Below are 16,870 nucleotides of genomic sequence, written 5' to 3' on the forward strand. Positions count from 1 at the left end.
CATGGTTTTTCCCTTGTAATTTTCTGCTTCACAACTCTGTCAGAAACTCTAAACTTATACCAAAAAGAATAAAGAAAGTAAGTTTCACTCCATAAGCCATGTGTAATCCAGATTCCTTCAAAATTAAAACAGAGTAATAATTATGTCTGACCTTTAATATAGTACTTCATTAATTGTATGTGAATGACGTGTTCCATGGAAATCCAGAAAACTGAAAATTATGCCTTTAAACAACAATAAATCCTCTTGGATGGCAATTATGAGAAGTCTGACATAATGGGAGAGAGTCTAGAAGCACAGGATGCGTGTGATCAAGCCTGGATTTTAACCCTTACTAATTGTGTGTTTTAGGACAAACCACTTAACTGTAACCAAGCCTTGGTTTTCTCAACTGCAAACAAGGGGATAATATTACCTGCCTTACAGGACTGCTGAGAGGATACAACTAGATAAGATTTGAAAGCACTTGTAAACTGTAAAGAACAAATTATAATGTATAATACACACGCTACTAATTATGTACTTACTACTGTATGCTTCCCTACCTTCTTATATATAATATGCTGAATGTAATTTAACCCATGGCTATAATCATGAATATAAATGATTGTGCTAAGCTGTAATACAGGGACCAAAGACACTGCAACCCAGGCAAAAAAAAAAAAAAGAGGCCAAGATGTTAGGCTGATCGTTATCGTGGCTCTTTACAGCTCCAGTTGCCTTCTGCACAATTAGTTGTTAGCTGAGACTTCTTGCTCCTATATGTATACGTAGCTGCCTATAGAGAGCCTTTGCAGAATAACACTTGTTGAAATTCTCTCTCCTATAATTTGTTTTTCTACCTCCTCCTTTACCTTCTCTCAACTGATAACTCCGTTTTCTTTTTCACAGACAGAAAAAAAAAAAGGCCACCAAATGAGAGCACCTGAACCAGCTGCTGCATCCATCCTTTCGTCCTTCTTTCCTGCAACAGCAGAGACAGGTCCCTCCTCTCTCTTTCCTGACCACCCATGCTTCAGATCCCATCCCCTTCTGCCTGTCAGTTACTCTCTTTGCCCTGTAACTTCAATCTCAAGCTCTCTCTTGGCTACTTCTCATAACATTTAAACATGCTCAAGTCTCTTTTTCCCTTCTAAAAGGAAAAGCAGAACAAACCTCTTATCACTCTCCAGCTACTCTCGTTCTCCTTACCTGCCAGCTATACCTCTATTGTCCTACAGAAATAACACTAAACACACTTCTGCTAGGGAAGGGCACCCACAAGGAAGGGGAACACGGCAGGGATCAGGGGAGGCAGGGGTTTACAAACTAAGATAATTCTGAAACAATCTTTGAGAGTTCATCAGGTAAGGTAGGGGAAGGGTCACCAGGGAGAGAGAGCAGCAAATGCAAAGTCCTACGGCCAAGGAAGGGCACCTAGCCCCTAGAGGGAAATGAGAATAGTTCAGGAATTACACTATCGATAAATAGCAAACTGGTATGCACTAGTATCCCTGTTCCCTTCCAAAACTCCACTATAATAATAGCAAAGGAATAATTTTTTAAAGGCAAGGGCATAAATGCATAAGAACAAGTTTAATAAGAGAGAATAGAAAAAGCAGGTGAGAGACATCAAAATTTGAGATAGAAAATGGATCAATAAATGGTAACCAATTCAGTCTGGCTCAGAAAACTGAAACCTAAGCCAAAGGCAAGAGACAACAAGAAGTGAGCTCATTAAGGCAGAGGCCGGAAACACTGAGAAACTGAGGCTTTAAGTACCTTTGAAAGTTGGGGTGAGGGGCATGACTACACAGCAGGAAGAGGCTTGAGAGGAAATAATCCAAACTCCAGCTCTCCTCCTCATCATAAGGCCAGGCATCCACTCTCTCCTCCCAGTGCAGAAACCAGAAGCTTACTGTGCGCAGAGAGCCCAGAGAAGACCCTGGGTATGGGAACATCAGGCTGAGGGGTGGGATGCAATTTTGTACTGAAAACAAAAGGAAAAAGTTGACACAGAGAGAGGTTCGAGTCCAACTTCCCAGCTTCCCCGGCAGGCAATTTGAGAAGTCCCCGCTCAGAAATGCAGCCAGATGCTGCACATTTGGGGTCACCCAACAAAACGACAGACCCTACCTAATGAAAGCCCCCTAGTCGTGCACAGGAACCTCCAAAGAAGCTTGTAACATTTCATTCCTAAATATGAACAGACAACAAAGGATCATCAAACATATGGAAAGAGCCTCTATAACAAAATGAAAAGAAAAATCAAAGATAGCTCAAAGGAAGACAAGATGGACTCAGCTTGCCACACAGCTGCCTTAGAAAAGGGGCGCACCTGTTCCTAGGAACAGGGCCACTATTTACCTCAGTCTCTACTTTTCATTTACAAACGATTTTTGGCATTTAATAAAAAACAAGACGTGCATAGAGGCAAGAACATGTGATCCATTGTCACGAAAGGATATGGAACTAGACCCAGCAGTGGCCCACATGTTAGAATTATCAGACAGAAACTTCAAAATAATTATAAGTATACAAGAGGATCAAATGAAAATGGTGCACTAAATACAACTAAAAATTTGACAGAAGAAAGAAAATAGTTGATTCTTGAAAAAAGAGTTATCCAAAAGATAGTAAGAAAGGCAAAATAGAGTCACAGAGGAAACAGGACAAATCTAAAACCAAAAAGATTATAGGTTTAAACCCAAACACTGTCAATAACTACATAAAGTGTAAACGAACTACGGGGTGGAGGAGATGAGATGCTGGTCAGAGTACAAACTTGCAGTTATAAGATAAAGTAGTTCCGCAGATGCAGTGTACAGCACAGGGCCCAGAGTTACCAACGCTGTACCAAGCACCTGAAAGCTGCTAAGAGAGTAAGTCTTCAAAGGTTCACACGCGCACATACGCACACACACACGCAACAGTAACTGTGAGGTGACAGATGTGTGAACGAACCCTACTGTGGTAATCATTTTGCAAAAAGTATGTGTATCAGTCATCACGTTGTACACCTGAACTTCCACAATGTTATGTATCAATTATAGCTCAAGCTGGGGGGGAGGGAGGGAATAGATGTAAATGGACTAAACACCCCCAATAAAAAGGCAAAGATTGACAGATTGGAATTTTTTAAACTCAACTACTCACTATATACAAGAAGACACACTTTAAACATAAAGGAGACAGACTGAAAGAGTGGCAAAAGATAAATCATACAGACACAGTACATGAAAGCTGGTGTAGCTATATTAGTACCCAAGTGGACTTCAAAAAGAGTACAATGAGAAATAGGGGAATTTTATAATGATCAACGATTCAAATTCATGAAGACACCTAATAAAAATATTCCAAAATCATAAAACAAAAATTAACAGAATTAAAGAAAAAAATAGGAAAATCCACAATCATAAGTTGATCAAATAAATAGCCAAAAAAAATCAGTAAGAATACAGAATTTCTGAACAACATATCAATGTAACCCAATAGATATTTACAGAACACTGTATTCAGCAATAGCAGAGTACCCATTTTTCAAGTGATTGAGAACATTCACCAAGATAGGCCATAGGCTGGGCCATAAAAAAAGTTTTAACAAATTCCAAAGGAATGAAATCATACCAAGTACATTCTCTAACCACAACAGAATTAAATTGGAAATCTGTAATACAAAGATCTGAACGTTTTCCAACATTTAGAAGTTAAACAATGTATTTCCTAATAACCCACAAGACAAAGAAAACTATTACAGGAGAAATTTTAAAACACTTTAAACTAAATGATAAAAAATACACATCAAAATGTGTAGGATGCAGCTAAAACAGTGCTTCTGGCTTAGAGAGAAATTTACACCTTTGAATGGCTATGTAAGGAAAGAAGACAGGTGTACAAGCAATATTGTATGTTTCTATATTAATAAGCTGGGAAAGAAAAGCAAATAAGTAGAAGGATATAATAAAATTAAAAAGCAGAAATCAGTTGAAGAAAAATGGACAAACAATACAAAAAACCCCAACAAAGTAGAAGCTGGCTTCTAGTTTGTTGAAATGGATCTACAAAAACAGCTATGAGACAACTAAAAAAGCAAATTTACCAAGACTGTGAGAGATAAGATCAGTCTGTAAAAATAAACTATAGCCGTCTATACTGTCCATCAACACCTAGAAAATTATATTTTTAAAAATATCATTTATAATGGAACCGAAAACATAAAAAAACTAGAAATAAATCCAAAGAAAGACGTGCACATCACACTCAAAGTTCTGAAATATTTCTAAGAGAAATGAAAGATGACTTAAGTAACAGAGAGCTATAACACACTCATGGATTGGAAGACTCACTATTGTTGAGATGTCCATTCCGCCAAAATTAAAACTCAAGCAGGATTTTAAAAGATTGAAATTATCAGCTGATTCTAAATTTCTTTAGACATGCAAGGAAACTAAAATAACCAACATAAACTCAAAAAGAATAAAATTAGAGACCCTAACTTTATGTGACTTTGAAACTGACTATAAACCTACAGTAATGAAGACAGGTATTAGTAATAGGGTAGACAAATAAATCAACCAGAATCCAGTCCAGAAATAGACCCACACTGGCAAGACAATCTAATGAAAAGAGTAAAATCTTTTCAATAAGTGATGAACAAATGGATACACTTATTGAGAGAAGAACAAAAATACTAGCCCCTACTTCACACCAGTCACAGAAACTATACACAGGTCTAAAGGTAAAAGCAAACTCTATAGCTTCTAAAGGATAACATAGAATATTTTCATGACCTTTTTGGAGAAGACACAGAAAGCACTAACCATAAAACAAACATTTGATAAATTGTACTTCATCAAAACAAAACATTCCTGCTCTTCAAAATATATAATTAAGAAAATGAGCTGGCAAGCCACAGACGAAAATATACACCATATCAAGAATATATATATTTTATATATATATATATATATGTATTTTTAAAGACACTCCTCAAAAGAAAGGTATACAAATGGCTAAGAATCACATTAAAAAGTTCTTAACATCATTAGCCAACAGAAAAATACAAAAGAAAACCACGAGATATCACTACAAACAATATTGTATAGTGGTTCTCAATAAGATAGAGAAGTGGGCAATTTTGACCCCCAGAAGACAGTTTCAGTTGTTAATTGGCATTTAGGATGCTGCTGAACATCCTATAATACACAGGACAGTCCCACATAACAAAGAATTATCCTGCCCAAAAAGTCAATGGTGGCAAAATTGAGAAACCCCCAATAGCTGAAATGCAAGAGATTAGTAGCATCAAATGTTGGTGAGACGTAGAGCAACTAGAATGCTTTGATACACTGCTATCAGGTATTTAAAATGGTTCATTCACTCTGGCGTTTCATAGATGCTGTCCTGTTAAGTGCTAACGGCTTCTTGTTGCAAAATTAAAGGCCCATATGGCCTACAAGGCCCTGCACGACCTAGACCCAGTCTACTCCAGCCTCATCTACCAGGTAACTAAGGTTCAAAGATGATTTAGTATTAATGAATTTTTCCATAAAGTCTATTTAATTTTACTCTTGGATATATTAAAAACTCTGAGACAAAACATACACACACACACAATATAATTTAGTTTAACTTATTACCTAAAGCAGGGATAGCAATACATTCCTGACAGTGAAATACCTACTGTTTCTCAGAATAAACACTAACAGTTAAAACTAAATCCCATAGATCTGTTTGATAGAAACTAGAGAAACAACTGATGTCGTGTAAGTAATGCCCTTCTATCTTCTTTTGAAACTGAGTTTAACAGAGACCATTACAGAATTACTCACACTGGCTTAAGAAACAATTAGGTGTGAGAACATAAACATCATAGTTCAGAAAGATACTATATATTTATAAATACTACAACTCATTTCACAAAAGAATGTAGTCAGGTGAAAAACAGTATATAGTTGACACTATACGAGACAAATATAATGCAAACTATAAATGCAAGCCACATATGTAATGTTAAAAAAGTAAAAAGAGCTGTGGCTGGTGTGGCTCAGTGGATTGAGTGTGGGCCTGCGAACCAAAGCATCACAGGTTCGATTCCCAGTCAGGACACACGCCTGGGTTGTGGGCCAGGTCCCCAGTAGGGGGCAGGTGAGAAGCAACCACACATTGATGTTTCTCTCCCTTTCTTTCTCCCTCCCTTCCCCTCTCTCTAAAAATAAATGAATAAAAGCTTTAAAAAAAGTAAAAAGAAGATGAAATCAATTTTGATAATATATTTCCTTATATAGGCAAATATATTTTCACATATTATGTATAGAATATGCAAAATAGCCAATATATACAAAATATTACCATTCCAATATGCAATCAACAAAAAATTTTTAGATTATTTTGTATTTTTTTGTACTAAGTCTTTGAAATCCAATTTGTATTTTATATTTACAGCATATCTGAATTGGACTAAGCTATATTTTAAGTTCTCAATAGCCACATGGAACTAGTGACTGCTGGATGCTAATGCTGCTTATTACATGACACACTTCTACGCATTTTACACGGATTATTTCAATATATCACACAAAGACACGTACAGGGGGAAATAATGTGTCCAAGATCTCAAAGTTAGTGGTGGAATCAGAATTCCAACTCAATCAGTGTGACTGAGATCTCCTGCTCCAAACTACTATGTCACCTCAAATCAACTTTTCTTTTGTTAAAGTATGATCGAAACTTCCAGTTAACCAAATTAATACAGTGAATATCATGTATTCATTTTACAGAAACAAATTTCTGGTCACGTAAAAAAGAAACTGATTCCCTTTCCCACCCACTCCATGATTTAACATCTTAAAGAACAGACTTACCATTAATATGAGTTTTTGATAATTTTGTTTCAGGTCTGATATACTTGCAGATGGGTTTGCCCCCAGAATGCTGTACCAATCCTTTTTTGGTGTCCGCTCAAATGCCATCATCCATTGAACGAGACGTGGGCCTTCTCAGATCAGCTGAATAAAAATACCAATGACAATTAATTAAATTCATTACAGTGTGCGTGTACCTAACAAGTAAGCAAGACTGCTTTTCTAACTTCTTTAATATTTAGATATTTGAGTAAATCATGGCTAGTGCAAACCTGCTGAAGTTTTACAAGTATATGCAAGGGTGGAAAACCTGTTAGATGTTTAATGTCATACGCTTAGACTTGAGTTAATGAATATACAGCAGCAATAAAAAAAAACAGAATTCGATAATGAAGCCGAGTGATGGATGACCCTCTAAGAAGGTATTTCTGCTTGTCTTAGGGTAAACGCGGCACACAGTAAGCATTCACTGAATACACTACAGGAGCTTAATAAAAGTTTACAAAATGAATTATTTTTTTTAAAGCAAAGCAAAAGACCAAATAAATACGATGAATTTGGGAGCATTCCCTCTTAAATTTTCAGTTCACTTCTTTTCTTCCAAATTACATTGAAAGAAATGAGAAATAGCCAGTTACACAGGAGGTAGCGAAGCAAGAGTCCCTGTTATTGCAGTCCTTGCAAAGAGACCCCGAAACTATACACTCCAGGATACTATCTGCAGTCTCCAGGCTACAGAGATCCTGCCAGGAGCCCCTAAAGTCAGGCAACTTTTGCCACAGCTGTGAACTTAACGAGACAGCCAGGAAAACTCCTCAAGACTGAGGCTTGGCAATCCACTGTTTACAGGAAACTCCATCGCGAGGACCTCCCCTGGCTTCACTCGAAATCAAACTTACCAAACTTCATAGAGGCTTAGGGACTGTCTGCTTACAAGCGATGGGCCAAAACTCAGAACTGCTTCTTCTTCCGCCGGAAGTATTGCTTTGACGTGACCACGTTTCCAGTCGAGGCGTAGTGGACGCGACACTGGTCGGAAGCGCTGCTCCGCCCAACAGGACGCGGTCGCTATGGTAACCAGTCGCCGCTTTCAAGGAGTTTACCGGTAGCAGTGAGTGCTCGAGCTGTGAAAAAAAAAAGAGAGTCCTTCTCCTCGCTTTTAAACACCCTCTTGTCCGTACTCCGTCAACGTCGTCTCTCTCTTCTGCCTCAGTAAGAACCCCCACCCCTCTGGGCTGCCTCTGCTTTCCCCAGAGCTCGCTCTGCTTGCCCTACTCAGCGCTGCTCCCCCTATTCTGGTTGGTGAATGTACTACGGCAAGGGAGAAGGGGTGGTGAGAAGGGTGAGAACTGAATCCTCTTTAGAATGTTCCCTTAGAATGTTCTCATTCGAAAATTAACAGAACTAAAACTTACGCTGAGTAGGGGTTTTTTCCCCCCACTTTTTTTTTTTTTTTTTTGCGGGGGGTGGGGGAAGGTGGGAGATGTTCAACCAAATTGTTTCATTTAGATTTTAGCAACCGGTTTAAGAGATAAAATATTTCCAAGGCCTTTCACATTTACTATCTGGCTTCACTTTCACTTCAGCCCAGTGAGGCAAGTTAGGCAAGTGCTATTTTTCTCACTTTGTAGTTAAGGAAACAAACCAAGGATTAAGTTCAAATAGCTAATTATAATAGCAGCAAAACAGGTCTGTTAGCAAGTCTACATATTCCCAAGGCAACCATGCCATCTTTGAAGTTTACAGAAAAAGCAGAATAAACTGCCCCACTTTGAGGTAGTTGCGGGAACTCTAAATGGGCACGGTTAACTTGTTGGTTAGGTTTTTCCCTCTTCCCTCTCCCTTTCTTCCATTCTGTTTATTATTTATTCTCTCTCCTCTGTGCTGCTTACCTTACATTGACCTCTCTTCCTTGCATTGTACCTGGAGGCAAAAACTGCATCTTATTTCTTGGTGGCACGATTTAATTTCACTTGGAAATGTTAAAGTTATTTTGTTGTTACTGCTTAGATTTGCTTTCCTTCACTTTCATTTTCTACCAGATCTCAGTCTGAGGATTAGTCCAGATAAACCTAAACGCATTCAATAAAATATTTTAATATGGCCAACTATTTAACGATGGTTTGAACTATAAAGAATGACTGAATGACACAGGAAAGTAAAAATAAAAATCTCAAGCTATATGTATAGATTAGGTTCTCCATAGGATTTTGTCATTTAAAAAAAGCCACAAAACATTATAGCAAATCAAAGAATCTGGTTTGATGCTGGTTCCAACATGCCTTCTGTGTAGCCCTAAGAAAAATGATCAATAATTCATTGTTGACATCAACATCTAGTCCTTATTTACATTTATCTAGTTATTTCAGGAGTGTCTTTTTATGGTTGGTTTACTTGAATCAGAATCCCAAGTCTCCACGTGGCATTAGGTTGTTTACCCAAAGTGGCGGGATGAAGCGTTGTTCTGAATTCCTTCTTGTGCAGTACCGTCCCTGCAAACTTTTCTGACCCTCCGTTCCACTGCTTAGTCCTTCCTTGTATAGATAATTATGCCCAGGTCTTCCAGTTCTTACAAAAGAGCTCTTTATCTTAATTTATGATTCCATTAGGATAATGTATTATCGCTTTTACTTCTTTTTTAAACCAAATTCTGAAAAGTCTAATCACAGCACCTCAATTGCCTTTTTTATATATTTATTTATTTGGGTTTGGAAAGTAAGATGCACTTATTTTTACCCCCAGCAAGTCACAAGTGTTCCATCAGTTCACCTGGACACACTTTACTTTGTATCTCTAAAGCATACTTTAGTTTGCAATGTTTTCTTTCATCTCTATAATGTCGTTTTCTGCCAAAGTGATCAATACTTCATTGTTGCCCTCTGACACTAGTCCTTATTTACATTCATCTAGTTGTTTCAGGAGTGTCTTTTTATGGTTGGTTTGGTTGAATCAGAATCCAAACACAGTCTACACGTGGCATTTGGTGGTTCTGTCTCGTAAATATCTCTTAAGGTGTAGCAGTCCTACTTCACTACCGCCTTGTTTTTATTTCTTGTCTTTTCCTGCCTTTGGCTTATGGAAAAACCATTATCAGTTGTCTTACAATCTGAATTTGCATTTATTTATACCAGAATGAATTTCTTAAAACACCTTTTTGCATGAATGCCTGCTCATTCATCTTCCCCCATTTTTTCACTTTCTAGAGCAGTACTGTCTAACAGAAATACGGGGGTGGGCAAAAGTAGGTTAATAATAATAATAAATAATTAATAAATAATGTAAGTATAAACTTGATGTTCTGTGTACCCACAACTGTAAACCCACTTTTATCCACACGTATATAATGTATAATGCAAGCCACATTTGTGGCCGCGTAGCATGTCAGGCAAATAAGATGAAACAAGTTAGATGAATTTTAATAATATATTTAATTTAACCCAATATATCCAGAATATGATCATTTCAAAATGTAATCCATATAAAAATTATTGAGATATGGTATATTCCTTTTTCATACTAAGTCTTCAAAGCTGGTCTGTATTTTTTTTTTTAATATATTTATTGATTATGCTATTACAGTTGTCCCATTCCCCCCCCACTCCACTCCATCCTGCCCACCCCCCTCCCTCCCACATTCCCCCCCTATAGTTCATGTCCATAGGTCATACTTATAAGTTCTTTGGCTTCTACATTTCCTACACTATTTTTACCCTCCCCCTGTCTATTTTCCACCTATCATCTATGCTACTTATTCTCTGTACCTTTCCCCCTCTCTCCCCCTCCCACTCCCTTAATGACAACCCTCATGTTCTAGTTGTTTGCCTAGTTTGCTCTCGTTTTTGTTTTATGTGTGGCCGTTAATAACTGTGAGTTTGCTGTCATTTTTACTGTTCCAATTTTTGATCTTCTTTTTCTTAGGTAACTCCCTTTAACATTTCATATAATAAGGGCTTGGTGATGATGAGCTTCTTTAACTTGACCTTATCTGAGAAGCACTTTATCTTCCCTTCCATTCTAAGTGATAGGTTTGCTGGATACAGTAATCTTGGATGTAGGTCCTTGCGTTTAATCTTGGGTAATGTAATTATGATGTGCCTTGGTGTGTTCCTCCTTGGGTCCAGCTTCTTTGGGACTCTCTGAGCTTCCTGGACTTCCCGGAAGTCTATTTCCTTTGCCAGATTAGGGAAGTTCTCCTTCATTATTTGTTCAAATAAGTTTTCAATTTTTTGTTCTTCCTCTTCTCCTTCTGGCACCCCTATAATTCGGATGTGGGAACGTTTCAAGGCATCCGGGAGGTTCCTAAGCCTCTCCTCATTTTTCCAAGTTCTTGTTTCTTCATTCTTTTCTGTTTGGATGTTTGTTTCTTCTTCTGGTCCACACCATTGATTTGAGTCCCAGTTTCCTTCGCATCACTATTGGTTCCCTGTACATTTTCCTTTGTTTCTCTTAGCATAGGCTTCATTTTTTCATCTGTTTTTCGAATAGATTCAACCAAGTCTGTGAGCATATTGATAACCAGTGCTTTGAACTGTGCATCCGATAGGTTGGCTATCTCTTCCTCGCTTAGTTGTATTTTTTCTGGAGCTTTGAAGTGTTCTGTCATTTGGGCCATTTTTTTTTTTTTTTGTCTTGGCGCGTCTGTTACTTTAAGGGGCGGAGCCTTAGGTGTTCACCAGGGCGGGGTAACGCTGGTCGCTGAGCTGTGACGCTGTAAGTGGGGGAGGGGCCGAGTGGGAGCAATGGCGCCCGCCTCACTCTCCTCCGGATTTCAATCCTTCACTCTGCTACCCACAATCAAACTGGGCCACTCTGGTGCTGGTTCCCGAGTAAGTGGGCCTGTGCACACTCTAGGCCCCTGTGGGTCTCTCCAACAACCTCTTCTGTGATGCTTGGAGTCTCTCCTGCTGCTGCCCCAACCCCCAGGGGCGCTTTCAATCAGAGGTTTGAGGCTTTATTTCCCGGAGCTGGAGCCCTGGGTTGCACGGTCTGCTTCGTTGCCTGCCGTTCGTCAGGTTTATCTGTGGGCGAATTTGGTGCCGCGGGGTGCTACCTGCCACTCTGCCTGCCCCGCTCTCCCCCACTCTGAGTCCGGCCCTCTGGGTTTATCTGCGCAAATGTGGGGCCGCAGGGTCTGCTAGTGCTCGGACTGCCTGCGCCATTTGTCCCACACTCCGCCAGTCTCAGTCCCGCCACAGCCACGCGAGTCCTCTCCACCCTGGTGCCCGTCTCCGCCCCTCCTACCAGTCTGGATGAATGGTTATTTTCTATTTTCTTGGTGTTGGTCCCCCTTGCTGTTCGATTCTCTGTCAGTTCTGGTTGTGCGAGGAGGCGCAGTGTGTCTACCTACGCCGCCATCTTGGTTCTCCCAGCTGGTCTGTATTTTAACTGTACAGTGCATCTCAATTTGGACTAGCCAAATTCAAGCGCTCAACAGCCACATCTAACTAATGACTGCTTTATCGAACAGGTGTCAAGAGGATAAAGTCCTAACTCCTTAACCTGGCATTCAGTTACCTTCCCAATATGACCCTTAGTTTTTCAGCCTCTTCACTGATTACCTACATGCAATAAACTTAAACAATTGGTTCTTTTCTTCGTTCTTCACCCATAATTTTGTTCCAATGGTTCCCCTGGCTTATAACACCCTAGCTCTTTACTTGCTCCTATGAGTTTTATCCCTTCTTTAGGACCTGTCTCTTTTATCAAGCCTTTTCTGTTGGCCCAGTCCTTGGAAATTACTTTCTTCCTCTTAGCTTTCATAGCATGTCCGGTGTGTACTACTCATTTGTACTCATTGTATCCACAGGGCATTTTTATATACTTTAAATATGTGTTCTGATTCTCTAACTGGATTGGCAGATCTCGGGGGGTAGGAACACCTCTCACAGAAACTAATCAACAGCTATGTTGCCACATTCTCTAGAGTTCTAATGATGGGTATCTATAGTAGGTTTATTTCTTACTTTTTTTTAAGAAAGCAATTTTTCCAGTTTAGGTAAAACTAACATTGCAGAAATATAAACTACGTTAGCATAGTGGTTAAGAGCATAATCTCTGGAATCATACTGCATAGATTTGAATCCAGACTCTGCCTCTAACCGGTTAGGTGAACAATTTAAATTAATCTCTATGCCTTGGTTCCTTCCTTTATAAAATAGGGGTAAGTATAGTGTCCCCCTCATAGATTTGTTGTGAGGATTGAATGAGGTAATAGTGCCTGAAAGTAGTAAGTACTCAATAAAGATTAGCTATTGTTATTAATAGTGAAATATTTGTTTTGGTATTCATAGCAGTATTTTAGGAAGTTCCAAACAGAGCAAATGAAAGCCACTAACTATTTAATTGGAAAAATGAAGCCAAACCCAAATGTTTGTTGAACTATAGCTTGCAGGATAAATTAAAAGCATGGGCCAAAACATCTTCATTCTTGTGTTACCAGCATAAACATAAGCTAAATAGACATACATTAAATGTTTTATTTCAAGATTATTGTTTAAGTACTATAATACCTCTAGAAGTAGACATGCATCAAGGTGATAGATCAAGTTCTATATCTAAAAATAGCTACAGCTGTAGATATGTAGATATAGATATAGCAAGAGTTTAAGATCCTTGGTTGTAAAAAAGAAAAGATCCTTGATTGTAGTGTTAGTAAAAAAATCACACTCTTATTCAATTTATTTTAGTACTTGCCTGTCCATAAACTAAGGAATGATCACCAAACATTAACAAATTCTTATTTGAGATTATATTAGTAAACTGTGTTCTTAATGGTGAATAATATTTGCAATATCTACAGTATACTTTTGCTAATTTTTTTCTTATCCTAGGATTATATTTACTTGGTTCTTTTATTGCTTTCTTCACCAATTCTTCTGTACTTTCCTTGATCTTATTTATCTCTGAATTTTTAGGAATTTTATATTAGTGACCTAAGCTATATTTAAATACCACTGAACATTATGGTCATGTTCTAAAATTAAATTATTGCCCCCAGAACAATTTGAAATCTACTGGGAAGATAGAAAAACCACCAAGAGTCCTGGCTGGGTGCCTCAGTTGGTTGGAGCATTATCCTGTACACCAAAAAGTGGCGGATTCCATCCTGGACAGGGCACATTCCTGGGGTGCAGATTCAGTCCCTGGCATACAGGAGGCAGCTCACATTCTCACGTTGATGTTTCGCTCTCTTTCTCCCCCTCTCCCCCTCCCATTCTCTCTCTCTCTTTCCCACCCTCTCTCTATATATATTTTCCTCTCTAAAATCAATAAACTTATCCTTGGGTGAGAATTTTTTAAAAAGCACCAATAATTAGCCAGTGATGAGATAAAACACATACACAATGGTATAGTACGTATGTAGCTTTCACTCACTTATTAATTCAATCCACAAATTTTTTATGGAGTGTTTACTATGTGTCTTACCCTCTCTTACAAGAGACATAAGACAGAGTTGTCTGTAGCCCTTTTAAAAGCTTACAGTTTACCTGGATAGACAGACAAATAAGTAACTGAAATATCTGTGGGCAGTACCATGCCAAGGAAATTACAGGCACTGTGACAGTAAATAACTTACAGGGACAGAATAAAGCAGATTACCTGAATGATTGAAATCCTTGAATCAAAATAAGGCTAATCCAGGGAGATGTATGGAAGTGTTGAATTTAAATAATGCTTTGACCGAGGTGAGAGATGAATGGCAAGCCTTAGAGAAACTTCTTTTTTTCTTGTTTTTGGCACATTATCATAAAGCTTTAGGTAGCCTAATGAGTAATCCTGCCTCATGTTTTAGAAATGGTTTTTCATTTTTGCCTTTTCCCCCCCTTGCTGGTTGCCTTCATTTGATCCGTTCTCTCTTTTGTCTTCGCAGCAGTGATCCTCAGTGAACATTCATAGAGTCTGAGTGAGGCACTGCCCTAAGCAAGAGTCAAAGAGGTGCACAGGCGGATTTCACTGTCGCACCTGTTGCTGTGTTTCTGTTGTTTGTTTGGCTTCAGTGGTGTCAGCGTTCTTGCAGGCTTGTCTCTGACCTCCTGAAGGTCTTCATCTTATCCGAGGATTTTGTTCCTGTCTTCCTAACTTCACATCTGATGTTTAATCTTTCCATGAACCTGTTAAAGATACTGTATAAAATCCATTTTCTGTTTCCCTTTAGCAATACCGGCTTATTATTTAGAAATGCCAACTTATTATTTCCCCTACTCAGTTCTTCGCCCTTTTTCTTTGTTCTTATGATCACTGCGACTTTTCTGTGAGCTTGCCAGGTACTTCGAAATTCGAAACCTCGGGATGGCCTCTTCCAACCACGCAGTGATAGGCTTTTTTTTTTTTTTTTTTATTCTTCCTTCTCCATTTTGGGTTTTTAAATCTGAATATTTTTTAAAAGTTTATTTTATTTTTGTCATGTAATTGACTCACAGAAGAAAGGTTAATCTGAATGATCAAAGGGTGTTAATTTGTGGGTTAAAATGTGTTAAACAGTTGATATGAAGTCTGTTTAAGTCAATTAGAGAGCATAATGAAGATATTTCTAGAGTGTTATGGAACCTTTCAAAGTTAGCTTGAAATTTCACTAGTATAAATCATGGCACCTGACTAAAAATTCCATTGCATTTTGGTTTATAAATTTGTATGTATTCCAATAGGTATGAATGGGTCTACATATTTACAAGAATTTTGGCCTTATTACTAAGATGATGTTTTGTTATACAAAATAAATACATGATTTAATTCATCCTTAGCAAAATGACAAACAATAACAGTTTTGTTACTTTCATAATTTCTAAAGTAAAACACAATTGGACTATACAGTTAACAAAACATTTCTGGATTATTTGTTCATATGTATATTTGTTTTCAAAACTAGATTAGTGCCATTATCATGGTTTTTTAAAATATGGTACTAAGTATCTCATATAGAATGGAACATTGATAAGACATGTGTACTTTGGTGTAGACATTTAAAGAAATGATTTGTCTTTCTCTTTAAAATTGAAGTAATATTATGAAACCTTTTAGTGTTGGTTAATACCTGCAAAATTTGAAAATAGTTAATGTTATTCAGAATTTAATGTTATTGTGCTTAATTTCAGTAGTTGAATATAATATTTGTATGATGATAGAATTACTTAAGATGAATGAAGCATTGCAACTTCAACAGTGAAAATACACAGAGATAAGAGGATAAACATCAACTTTTAAAATGTATTCTTCATTTAGCATCAGGGTTACTGTAGCACTAATTTTTATTACTTGAGTCAGTTTGCTAGTAGTAAACACATTTAGCATTTCAGCTTCTTCTTTCAACCTTTCGATTTAATTATTTAGAGACTGACGAAAAACAAGCCTTATATGCTAAAGGGATTTCTGCCATGATGGATTAGATGCCAAAATAATGAAACCACACAGCTTAAAAAAATACCGAAGAATAGATCTTCACTGATGAATTTCCACGAAAATACCATTTTAAAAATGGTTTAAGCATTTCATAGCATTACTTTTTAATCTATTGTAGAAGCAGCATGAGTATAGTCTTTCGTAGCTCATTAGCAATTTCTTTAATGAGTTTTTTTGTGTGATAGATAGTTAAAGTAACGGACAAATGACAGATTGTTTGCCTTTAATGATTTCCCTGTTTCAAGCCCATTACAAAGCAATTAGAAATCTGACAGCATTTTCACTCTGCATTACTGATCATCTAAAGTGATGAGGAATGAGAGGTGATGAATATTAATTGTATATTTTCATATGATTATCATAAATTATTACCTTGTCTGATGTGCTGCAGGTGAACTAGGAGCATTAGAGAAAGACAGTAAGATATATTAATTTGAATGACTATATGATTTTTTATTTTTGTAGTATGAATCCAATTCACCAATGCTAGTCTCTGTGAATATTAAATTAATTTTATTTAGTTTCTAGGTATATTTGGGGTAACTTAAATATGTTTTCTTATTTCAGTACAAGAAAATGAAAAATTATTCCATTGTACAATGTACATATAGGTATTTAAGTTCAGAATTTTA

At 37.5% G+C, this 16,870-nt stretch overlaps 2 protein-coding genes across 2 annotated transcripts in view; one reads left to right on the plus strand and one right to left on the minus strand.

Annotated features, from left to right (window-relative positions):
- The window catches only part of DNAJC24 (DnaJ heat shock protein family (Hsp40) member C24), a 52,316-nt gene extending 44,482 nt beyond the window's left edge, over positions 1-7,834 (minus strand). Inside the window, exons 1-2 of the mRNA XM_024558737.4 lie at positions 7,742-7,834; positions 6,843-6,986 (exon numbers count right to left, since the gene is read on the minus strand). Coding sequence (XP_024414505.2) covers positions 6,843-6,953 — 111 coding nt within the window. The 5' untranslated portion in view covers positions 6,954-6,986; positions 7,742-7,834. The remainder of the gene's footprint in view (positions 1-6,842; positions 6,987-7,741) is intronic.
- Positions 7,835-8,018: 184 nt separating this feature from the next.
- Positions 8,019-16,870, plus strand: part of DCDC1 (doublecortin domain containing 1) — a 367,520-nt gene continuing 358,668 nt past the window's right edge. Inside the window, exon 1 of the mRNA XM_045194050.2 lies at positions 8,019-8,054. The gene's annotated coding sequence lies outside the window, so the exon portion shown is untranslated. The remainder of the gene's footprint in view (positions 8,055-16,870) is intronic.

Source organism: Desmodus rotundus, chromosome 5 (genome assembly GCF_022682495.2).
Source record: "Desmodus rotundus isolate HL8 chromosome 5, HLdesRot8A.1, whole genome shotgun sequence".
Lineage (NCBI taxonomy): Eukaryota > Metazoa > Chordata > Mammalia > Chiroptera > Phyllostomidae > Desmodus > Desmodus rotundus.